General features: G+C 43.2%; 1 protein-coding gene across 1 annotated transcript; it reads right to left on the bottom strand.

Moving 5' to 3' along the window:
- Nucleotides 1–443: 443 nt before the first annotated feature.
- Nucleotides 444–1391, bottom strand: LOC102250796 (olfactory receptor 6V1). The gene has a single exon (XM_005862832.1). The coding sequence runs from the start codon at nucleotides 1389–1391 to the stop codon at nucleotides 444–446; it is 948 nt and encodes a 315-aa protein (XP_005862894.1).
- Between the last annotated feature and the right edge of the window lie 11054 nt (nucleotides 1392–12445).

Consider the following 12445-nt stretch of genomic DNA (forward strand, 5'->3'; position numbering starts at 1 on the left):
CACACACCCAAAAAAAAGTTGCACACAAAGAAATTTAAATGAATGTAAATAAACTATAGAGCTGGACTGGGGAAGAGAAATTTTTAATAGCACATTTTATAATAATAGCCACATTTACTAAGCTCTTACTATGACCAAACCCCGGACTAAGAGCTTTATTTGGATTATCTCTTTTAGTTGACATTATTGCAGTGTTTTCACTCCACAGCTCCCTCAAATTCATCCATTCCTTAACCATCTCAGGCTCACAGACCCTTGTCTTTGAGACATTCAAATGATGCGAGCTCATTCACTCTCTTTAGTGAGTGAGCAGAGACTTCGGGGGTGGGGGACAGGAGAGACTAAGAAAAAGGAGGTCAAGAAGCTCCAGCCCAGGCACTTAGATGTCCACTTACAGTGGAAGGTCCTTATACCTATGACTGAACAGGTGCCTTCTGGTCTTCTTATCTGTGGGCTGCTGGGTCTCTGAAGAGGATCCTTTTGGTCATATCTTCAATGACCTCCTTGACCTTCTCATTTCGGAAAGTGAAGATGAAGGGATTGAGGAAAGGAGTCACCACTGCAGTCATCAGGGCCACCACCTTGTTGAGGTGTGTGGAGTGGCCCTTGCCTGGTCTCACATAGATAAAGATGGCACTGCCATAGCCCAGAACCACCACAGTGAGGTGGGAGGCACAGGTGGAGAAGGCCTTCTGGCGCCCAGAGGACGAGGGAATGTGCAGCACTGCAGCCACAATGAGGACATAGGAGACCACGATAAGCAGCATGGTGGCCAGCACAAAGATCAAGGACAGAAAGAAGTCCATGAACTCGATGTGGCGAGTGTCAGAGCAGGACAGCTTGAGAAGTGGGGCAGAGTCACAGAAGTAGTGGTCGATGACATTAGGGCCGCAGAACCAGAGCCGTGTTTTCTGCAGGGTGGGGGAGACGATGGAGAGGAACCCAACCACCCAACAGAGCACCACCAGCTTCACACAGACTGAACTGTTCATGATGGTTGGGTAGTGCAGAGGGCGGCAGATGGCCACGTAACGATCAAAGGCCATGACTGTGAGGATCAGGAAGTTGGTGGAGCCCAAGGAGAAGTAAAAGAAAGACTGGGTCAGGCATTCGGCCAGGGACATGGTCTTATGAGTGGACAGCAGGTCTGCCAGCATCCTAGGAACCACAGTAGAGGTGACCAGCACCTCCATGAAGGAGAAGTTGCAGAGGAAGAAGTACATGGGTGAGTGGAGGCGGGAGTCAAGGCATGTGAGGATGATAATGGTCAGGTTCCCCAGTAATGTCAGCACGTATATCAATAGGATGAAAGCAAACAAGAGGATCTGGAATTCATGGAGATGAGAAAATCCCAGGAGTACAAATTCTCTGACAGCGCTGAAGTTACTCATTGCACTTGATACCAGTTCTCTATACCACCTGTGAAAAGCCAGGAAATCTTAGTGGGAAATTGCCATCAGCCTCTCTCTTGACCTTGCTCCCTGATGGCTGCCCCAGCTCCCCAAGAATGCTAGCCTATAAACATGGTTAATCTCAGTGTCCAGAAGACATTCCCAAAGGGCAGAAGTTCCCAAAGGGCAAGGACAATAGTGGTGTCTAATTTCTTATACCTGTTTCTGATAAGCAGGTCTAGGAGTTAGCACCTCCACATTAGCACCATTCCTAAACTTTCCTCTATTATATTCTATCATTCATTATTTCATGCAATACATTTGTTAAGTTCCAACTCTATGTAGGACATTTGGTGGTTCTGATAAACTCTTCCTAACTTCTATATTTAATAATATTTTAATCATAATAATACCTGTTAATAACTGAGTTTTTTCCATGTGCCAGAACTGTGCTAAGTAACTTATACATTACTTCTTTTCTGTGCTCAATCCTCATCCTCTTTGACTTCTCGTGACATTTCAGGCTATGAATAACCTATTTTTGAAACTGTTTCCACCCCTTACTATAAGGACAGTCCACTCTAAGTTCTCCAACAATTCTGACTTGTCCCTGTTTGGTTCTTTGTCTTTCTAAGTATGGATGTCCCCATATCTTTCTTCTCATTCTTCTTTTATCTCTCTATTCTTTTCTTCTGAAATCTCACCATCTCCCTTAACCAAAGCAAGCTTGAAAATGTAAATTATCTGAAATATGCATGCTTGTTCTCAGCCCATGTCTCTAACTGCCTGGTGACCTCTACACGTGTAAAAATACACACATAATCCTCCCTTACCCCAAGTCAATATCACTTTTCTGGCTCCCCAAACCCCAAGTCATCCAGGTTTGAAACCTGGAGGATATTCTGATTTTCCCCATCTCTCTTCTAAATTACTTGAATTGCCATTCTTAGAAATATTTTTTTATCCAGTCCCCCTTTCTTTTACTATAGCCCAAGTTCAAGGATTTGTTTCCTTTAATCTTTGCAACATTCTTATTGGCTATCCTATTGATCAATTTCACCATGTCCAACCTACACATATACTGCTGTTATATTTACAGTATTTTTGTAAAGTATTATGTCCATAGGCTGTTTTTTAATAGTCTGAGGCAATGTGATTTTATGTATACATTACTCTTAAAATCAACTAATCAAACTAGCTAGCCATTTACCTTCATACAGAAAAAGACTAGAAAAACACATTTTAAAATGGCTATCCCAGGTGTGGATTATAAGTATTTAAATGTACATCTATAGCTACAGTATCTATCTTGTTTGTTTGCCAAATTCTTTTCATTTGAATATATATTATTTCAGTGATCAAAAAATATTTTTTTAAACAACAACCACATCTATTCCTTCCCATGTCTGCTAAATCAAGCACAAAGTTCCCCTGGCAACCCCAGCTTCCTCAGCTCTGCCCACCTACCTCTCCAGCTTTTCCCTTACTTCCTTCTTGCCACATACTTTGTGCTACCCCCAACTTGGACCACTTACTATTCTCCAAATGTTAATTCCACCCTGCTTTCATGCCCTTTTCCTAACTGTTCTCTATGCTTGGAATACCCTGTCTTGCCATTTTTGCCTGGTGATTTCTTTTTTTGTTTGTTTGTTTGTTTTGTTTTTTAAATATATTTTATTGATTTTTTTTTTTTTACAGAGAGGAAGGGAGAGGGATAGAGAGTTAGAAACATCGATGAGAGAGAAACATCCATCAGCTGCTCCTGCACACCCGCTGCTGCGGATGTGCCCACAACCAAGGTCCATGCCCTTGACCAGAATCGAACCTGGGACCCTTCAGTCCGCAGCCGATGCTTTATCCACTGAGCCAAACCGGTTAGGGCTCCCTGGTGAATTCTTACCCACCCTTCAGGGACTATCTCAAATGCGTCTTTTATAAAGCTTCATCCTTTATTCAGATGTAAATTGGGGAAGTTAGCATGTCTGCCTTGTATTATAATTATTCTTGTCCCAGCCTTTTCCCAAAGGCTAGATTCCTTGTTTGTCAGTGGCAGGGCTCTCTTTTCATCCTTATAGCCCTCACAATACTGAGCAATGTGTCCTACAGCGTTAGGATTTAATAAATTTCAGTGAAACAAATCAATGAGTACATTTATTGGGTTTTCATTCCTAGTCCTGTGAAGAAAAGTATTTCCAAATGGAAACTCATGTTTTCTTTCATGATTATTTGTATGTGTGCACTGTGGGCTTTCCCAGAAAACAATGGGGCACTCATGGCCTGACAACTTCTTTTCAGAAAGGTAAGATGAGACCAGGGGTGTTTCAGAATCTAATCCCAGAAGGGTCAGGACAGAACCCTGTAATCAAATAGAATACTATTTCTGCAGCAACATACATGAATACTCACACTAAATTAAATAAAGGCTATAAAATAAGCTCAGATCAGGTTTAGCTGCCTAGTTAGTCTGACACAAAATCAGAAAAGAAAACTCAGTTATAAAGGAGCTTGATTACAGAACTGTGGCTAAGGGGCAGTGAGTGGGTCCACCTCACTCACTGAGTGCCCACCACGCACTGATTCCTACACCCCAACAAGGCTGTGATAGTCAGCATCTACATATCACAGGTTAAAAACTGAGGCTTAGGATGTTTAAAGATCTCAGCCCTGTGTAATATAGATAATAACTATACAGCTGGGATTTGAACCCAGGTTTTCTAAATGCAACACCTATTTGTTTACAGCAATCAAATGCCAAATGTGTGGCATCTTCTATATTTTCAAACACTGTGCCGTATCAATCTCTGGACACCGGACTCAAAGCCGACCGCACAGGACTGCAAATAGAGAAAGGATTTAGTAAGTGGTAAGTTAAGGAATGTATGAAAGAGGAAATTCCCATGATTAGCTATTGTCCATCAATAAGGAGTATGTCCTTTCCTGGCAGAAACAATCTAACCTGGGCCCCGAATGTGCCTGCAGTTAGAGGCCCAGCCCCCAGTGCCCCATCTCTCCCAAGGAATCTAAGATACCAGGCCCGGAAGACTGATGCTTCTCCACTCCCTGCCTGTGATCTCAGCCTCCTACTGATGTGCATCACATTCTGCGGGTGTTATAAATCTTTGAGCAAGAATGAGGAATTCAACCCATGGGCCTCTTTTGTTTTATTCAGGATCACTGCCACCCAGAGAGCATCTTTCTTACCCTACAGGTTTCCACGACATCACATCCAGAGGTTCTGCGATCTACATCATTTGGAGTCCTGGAATCAGACATGAGAGTGCTAATTCAGGGACGACCTTGAAGTCAGGAGTATTCCGTTCAGTGCAGCAGGCTTTGCTCCACCCCATGCTAGACTAGCTAACATCCTTTCCAAGCCGGCCCCCACCACAACCCCCACTCTCACACCCTCAACCCAGCCCCGCTTGGCTTCCTCCTACCAACCTCTCTCCAGTCTGCTGTACTTTTCACCCTCAGACTTTTCTCTTTCTGATGAAGATCTTGCCTCCCCTCTCAGCGTTGGTGACTAGTGCTCCCTCTTTGTCCATAAAGCATGCCTATCCCTTCATGTTGCTTCAAGACCCTGAGCCACTGCTCCCCGAACTCCAACTCAGCGATCTGGAGCCCACAGCTCAGGACAGACTACCTGGAGCAGGTTTTAGGACCTGCTTTACTTGTTGAATAAATTTGCACCCGAAGATTTTATTTTACAAAACTGATTGGTGAATACACGCAAAATTAATATCAATAAAGTTTAACTTCAATGCAGAAAAGACTTTCTTCTGTATCAGGGTCTTCTACAGATGAGATTTGCTCAGTGCAGCCTCTGTGGTCACCCCTGGTATAGAACATGAAGCAAACTCAACTTCTCCAATCAGAGACGATGCAGTGCCCCATGAAATAGGCCCAGCGCGGCCTTACCTATCACAAGGCAGACTGGCCAGGGCTCTGGCTGGCCATTTAGTGCATGTTTTGGACTGGGTCACACATTATGTGCACCTGACAGTCTAGGCTCCTCTGTGTGTCCTCAGCTTCCCTCCCTCACTCCTAGTAAAGGTCCTTACTGGTAAGAGATCCTGCCCATCTCTATCCAAATCCTTCATGCTGCACACCTGGCAGGTCAGATCTCTGTTAAAATGTCAAGTAGCAGATGTAATCTTCTTCTCTCTGCGTGTTAATAATCCTCGAGAGACCTAGAACCCAGTTAAAAGCTTCCTGCTTGTTATGCATCTTTTTCTCTCCACATCAACCCTCTCAAGTCTCCCGGCTGAATTATTCCCATGCTTTTTGACTTTTGATTCAAATTTCCCACCCTGGAAAATGACTTCTTTTTTTAATAATTGAGAATGCAGAGAGGGTAGCAGTCCCATCACCATGGTTGCTTGTAGTAGTGATTTTGATCATCAGTGTCCTGGGACATGCCGAGCTTCTCAAGTGAAGGAAAGGGTGGGTAGGAAATGGGACAAAGTGAACAGAAAAAAACACCTGAATATCCCCTTACAGTTCACAGGCGTTTGCAGGGAGCAGGTGAAAGGCAAAGGACATAGATAAACAGCACATTAGGATGAGCAAACAAGCTGGCAGCAAAATAAGAGACAAAGAATGATACTACGTGGCCAAGGGTCTATGAAGGCTCAAGAAGAGGTCAGAGACACATCAGGAAGGAACAAGGGGCTAGCGTTCCCTGAGCTCAGGCCTCTGAGGAAGGAGCAGAAAGGGTGGGGTTGGACAGAAGACCCCTAACTTGTTCCCAAAGGGAAGGCAAGATGAGACTAATGCAGGGAGTAGAGTCCTGTTATGATGAAATCTATCGTTACACTCACAATAGTGAGCACTAGCACAGTGAGCAAGAGAACACAGGCAACTGAATCACTCATTCATTTGTTCATTCATTCATTCAGAAAAATATGATTGACTGTGCCAAATACTCTTGGTGTTCAAGGAACAGAGTGGTGAACAAACTAGTCCCAGGCCATACAGCCAAGCTGGGAAAACAAACAGAAAATAAGTTTAAAATGGCACAGTATGACAAGTGCTATGAAGACAGTGAAAGGGACATGGCAGAGACCAAGGGGACTCACCAGTGCCAGGTCCCATTCTTCTGCCCAGGTCCAGATGCAGGACTTAGTGGTGGTGGTGGCTGGCATGCAGTGGACAACAGGACAAGTGCAATGGGTTGAATGGAGCAAGGAGGTCACTTTCAAACTCCCTGTAGTTCCCAAGCCTGGGACTTCTGGGGCAGTCTGCAGTAACGAAAGACAGCACAGCACCGGGATGGAGACACTCCGCCCTCCTCCTGCTGTAAAGCACTCCTGGTGGAGATCTGAGACCAAGGTGCACAGCAGAGGCAAAGCCTTCAACTCTCCTCTGTACTCTCAGTGTCTCCAACAAGGTTGAACAGGGGCATGAGTGTGGTTTCCAAGGGGCAGCTGCCTCCACTGAGGACTTGGGCACATCCCATGTCTGTCTCCAATTTGGGAAATGTGAGCTCCAGGGGACAGGCAGGTGACTGTGAGTCCCCAGGGGGCTCCTGCGGAGCTGTGACTGCTCTCTCTCACTCCCTCCTGTCTCCTGTGGGCACGGAGCTCAGTGCAGCCTGACAGTGCTGGGTTCTGGACTCTGGGCTCTAGGTTCTGGGCTCTGGGCTCTAAGATGAACAGCAGAGGGAGTAGGGGCAAGGAGTTGGACATCAGTTTCATTGACACAAACAATTCAGGAACAAAGATAGGAACTAAGAATTCTTCTGATCTCTGGTTACCCAGGAGGGCAAAACTGGGTCCAACAGTCTTGTTTTCTTATAAACTAGGAATGAGAAACACTGAAGTAGTAAAAAACATCTTTTTTAGATAAAAAGAAAGTAGCAGGACCTGAGTGTCAAGATACTGGGTGGGGTTCACTCTCCTGCCTAAGCGTGATCTTCAGAGCATCTTCTCTCAGGGCCTCTGTTTAGGAACTTGAATCCTAAATGCATATTCCTGATTGCTAGTGAGGGGAGAGAAAGCCACTGATAAAGGAATCATGGCCATGGTAACCAGAGAAAAATATTAACTGACACCAAAACAAGGAACTGAGTACCTGTTTACAATTACAAAGTGGTAATTATACAAACACACTCACATTATTTGTGATTTTATGTATTACATAAGCTTATGGAGAAGACCAGCTTCCCTGATTTCTCCACCAACCCAAGGATGTACATCACCTCCAGTGCCTAAAAACTCATGGAATTATATAGTCCTCCTCCTCCATTGCCACTAGCTCTTTTTCATGGCAATGACACTTTCATCACATGCTTCCCACGGGCACTGTCTCACTTGATGCTCTCAAAAACTATAAAGAGGCTGTTATTGATATTTTCATTCCCCCCCCCCCGATGGAACAGAAGAAACCTTACTGTAGGGCCCACATCTGCTTAGTGGTACCTGGGTTTGAACACCAAAGAACAGAGAATAGGTGATCTTTGATTTGGGTACTCTAGACTCATAGCACATGTCCTTGCACATGCTCTACACTGACATTCCTAATTCACCTTCACGTTGTCAAGTTCATTTGGCTTCTGATCTATGAACATTTCAAGTATCACATATGGATTCCTTGCCCCTTAACAGTTCATTTTTTGTCTATGCAGTTATTTTCATGAAAAATATTACAAAGTAAAAATAGAAAACTGAAAAGTAATGATGCCTGTGATAAAAAAAAGTATGTCTCATAAATGTAATCATTAGTAATAGTAAGGGTGGGGCATCTTTAGTCTTAATCCAAAGCTCACTGAACTTAAGCTGGTTGATTGCATGTTCAAATATAGAAGAAAAGGACAAAATCAAACAACTTTTTTATTTTATCCTGGAATGAATGATCTATCAGCTAGAAATAGCCTGAGAGTAGAGAGTGTCTTTTAAGCAAAGATTATAGAACACCCTCAGCCCACCCCAAGAATTGGGATAACCACTGAGAAGTCATTTAGAGATGTCCTACTCCATTTTATCATCAAAACAGAGGAAGTTTTTAATCCTGGTACTTGGCTTCTACTGAACTTACCTTTTTCTCTTTCTCCAACTTTTCTCAATTACAACCCGTGCTGATACACTTCTCTTATTCTAGGACTTTTTGAACTTTCCTGGTAGAACCAAAGGGGAGCAACCTGTTTTCCCACTATTAGGGTTTTCATACATCCAAAAGATACAGTATGGTTCACCTTGATATCATACCCTATGCACATATAGTGAGATGGCTTTGAGTTGCACATAATAATAATGAACTTGCTGATTTTTAACTAGAAATCATACTTTGGAGTCCACTGTTTAGAATTCCAGGCTTCCTACTCTCCTTGCCTTTTCTTCTTTATTCTCCATCCATCCTCTTTTCAAAACTCTTCTGTTTCCCATTGTGTTCTCTTCTCTTGGTCCCCTAGGCATCCTTTTTGCTCTTTTAACTCCCCATCACCTGACATGGACTAGATCTTCCTATTCAAAGATCTGGTTTACAGAGTATGGTCCCCATGTATATGTGAGGCAATACCCTAAGCTTAGTGAACTTCTATTTGTATAATAAATTTACATAAGAATTTTTTAGGTAAAAAAGAAAAAAGCACAGTACATCTGTCTCAAGGATTGATTGCATGATAGAGTCCCATGAATATATGTCTAAGCTCTGGAAGAAAAAAATCTGAAGGCAGAATTCAAAGGAAATATGAGTCATGTTTCTGTGAGATAAGCATGACTGGGGCCCTGGATCTTTTACCCACAATGATTGATTTGAGCCCAAGGCTGGACCGTACATCAGATGTCCTTCCTCCACAGCCCTCTAGGTAACAAAGGTACATAGCAGCAGCAGCAGCAGCTCAAACCTGACTCATGTTTCTTATTAATTCTCAAATCAAATTCACAAATCTCACTCTGGCAGAAGCTCCATTATAACTGCTTCCTGCTCACCCCTGGTCAAAGTACATCCCTCATCCATGCTCCCATTCGGCATACCAACAGAAAGTCTGCTCCTAATCAAGCAATCAGTTTACCCCTTCATCATGCTAGGTTCTCTCTCCTTGGAACTACTGCTTAGTCATTTCCTCCCCTAGAAATGCTGCATCACCTTACATCCTACATGTATAAGAACTTGCCATTCTCCTTCCACTATCATAAATATTCCAACTGCTAATGCCATTTCATTTTGATCTTCCACTTAGGACTCAGGGACTTGGATTATACAAGAGCCAGACCCACTTCCACATCTTATACTAGTAGAGGTTGGGAGGAAAGAAGACAATGAAATTAGCAGGAAAATATAAATCCATGAGAAGTAATAAAGGAGCTAGTATACTGCTGCTCTTAGATATTCAGAAAATTAAATTACTCTGTAATGAGAATCAAATGCTCATTAAGAATTTTCTACATCCCAAGCACCCCACAGAACCTCCTGAAGAGGCAGCCTCTGCGGCTCCTCACTAGGCTCTTACTTATCAGTTCCTTTCTAGAGTAATGAAGCATCATTATCACCATACATTACACACACTGTCAGTGAGATTGCTGTGCAGGAGCTAGGCTTTCCCAAAAGGATGCTAAACACTTATTACAGCAAAATTATGTATGTCTGACTGTAGCTTCCTGGCAAATGATTTTATATTATTTAGGACATACACTTGGAAATAAATGGAAAGTTCAAGAATTTAAGTTAATAGCAGCTTTGGTTCAGGAAATTCGGGTCTGGACAATTAAAGTCCAAGTTACAGGATAAGAAGACTGCAATTGTGAACAAAATTCACAAATGTTTTATAAGCATAAAGGGCCTGGTGATCTCCATCCCTCCCTAACACATTCATCTCTCCTCATATAGGAGCTCAAGTTGAGAATTAGCTGATAAACATCTTTCCAGATACCTACTTTCCCCCTCCCACCTCCCTACCTTCCCTTTCACCTCTTAGAGTTCTCAGGCATTCTTCGTCACACTCACATTTAAGTCTTCTTTTGCCCCAAACTTCTAAGCTCAGATAGCACTCATCTCTACTTCCTTTCTATTCTCCTGAAACCACCCATGCCAAGACCACCATGTATAAGAGCAGTGGTAGTTAATGTGTATAACAAGGAAAAAAGAAAAATAACTTCTTTAAGTAATAATTTGTGCTTTTTCTCATTACCAGATAATAGAACTAACAATAACCTGGTGGCCATCTACCCAAAGAAAACGATAGTTATCATTTTGGAGCCTCATGGGTTTTTAATCAAATGGGAGACCAAAAAATCAGAGGAATCAACCCCTTGGCTATGTGCAGAAGATCCTCACAGAGGACCAAGAAATTTCTCATCTCTGTCTTCATTCTCTACTTCTTGATCAACTTTTTCCAAAGCATCAACTTTCAACACGGAACACTTTTTTCTAAGCTAAATTTATTGTTCTTCAGTTTTGTTTAATTACAAGTATTAAAAGATAGAAGACTATGTTTTCAGTTCAGTTTTAGGTTTATGTAGCCCTAAGACATTTTGGGAAACTTCACCCCATTCTTCTCTGGGGAGGTGTGGTATAAATTTAAACACACACACAAACAATGTTTTACCCTCATGAAATTTGGACTGCCTGTTTGTTATTTCTCATTCTTTCACAATTTATCTCATACTCTCTTGCCATTTCCCCTAGCCAGAGCAAGAACCATGTAAGCTTGGACTCGGAAAGCAATTTGGGAGGGGTTACAATAAAGAAGTGAAGTTGAAACTCTGCCACATGTACCACAGATTATACACTACATTTCCCATCAACTTTCTCATCTTTTCTGCTGCTCTCCCCAAATAAAGTTATGCATCTGCAGGGACCAAGTTATATGTTCCTATGTATATGACACTATCAAAATGTGATATTGTACTATCTTTTCAAGTTGTTACCATTGGGGGAAACTAGGTTAAAGGTACATGATATCTTTCTATACTGTTTCCTACAAAGTCATGTAAATCTACTATTCTCTCAAAAAATTAAAAGAATAAATGAAATAAAAGCACCTGCACACAAAACATCCTTATGTGTTTTGCAAAAAACATACACAGGAAATATACACTGAGCAGATTAGAGTGATTGCTTACTGGTAGAGAAAGTGGGGAGAATGGGAGTGAGGAATGAGGACAAAGGATATATTTTGTAAATAAGAGAAAAGATTTTACATTTTAAACTACTTTCAATTCAGTGGGTTCAGTTTGGCTCATTACTGGCTTTCTGATTGAACAATAATGGATTGTAGCACAGGACCCACTACCCCCTCAGGAAGGCATCCAGTCATAAATCAAGAGTTACAGCCAAGAAACTCCCACTATAATAAGAAGTCTATATGCTGTCCATGGAGTTCGAGATAGAGTCATAGGTATCACACAATTGGCTCAGGCAGTTCCATTCTGACTCCAAGTGGCAAGTATTTACACAACCACTGATGCAATTCAAGTCATTGTGCATAAGAACAACTGTGTCAGAGAGGAAAATGGCAACCGGAAAGAAGGTAGGGAGGGAGAGAGTGTGAGAGCATAAGGAAGCGATAGAGGAGTGTGTGGACGTGTGTGGTGTGTGTGTATGAGCTAGGGACAGCTAGATTCTGCAGGTCTTCTAAGGGGCTGCTCAACCGGGCAGTCTTAGGCAGTGGAATCCGCTCCCGGCGTGGACACTCCTGGGCAGCCAGCACAGGCACAGCGACCACGCCATCTTGGGAAACAGAGCTGCTTGAGACTAGGATCCTGGCCTCAGCACCACCCAGTCTGATCTCAGACGCATACCAGGACCCTGCAGCCACTGGGGACAGAGACCTGCGACCACAGCTACAGACCTGCGGACACCAAAAGTGCGGAGATCCCCGCGGCAGATCCGTGAGTAACAGAGCCCACCCCCCCTTCCCGCAGGCTCGCGGGCAGCGCCAGAGTAACTAACTGATAGATCCACCCCTTGCCGGGGCCTCAGCGCTGCAGGAACCTTGGCCTGGAAGTGCGCAAGCACCTTGGAACCGATCCTGCACGCACTTCGGGCTTCAGAGCCCTGGGCTGGGAGAAAACTCGCCCGCAGCACCAGGAACTAATCCTACGCGCACTGCCGGC

Source organism: Myotis brandtii, unplaced genomic scaffold (genome assembly GCF_000412655.1).
Source record: "Myotis brandtii unplaced genomic scaffold, ASM41265v1 scaffold168, whole genome shotgun sequence".
Lineage (NCBI taxonomy): Eukaryota > Metazoa > Chordata > Mammalia > Chiroptera > Vespertilionidae > Myotis > Myotis brandtii.

What these genes read in the sequence shown, in the direction of transcription:
- LOC102250796 (XM_005862832.1), bottom strand. Translation starts at nt 1,391, where the DNA reads ATGAGTAACTTCAGCGCTGTCAGAGAATTTGTACTCCTGGGATTTTCT.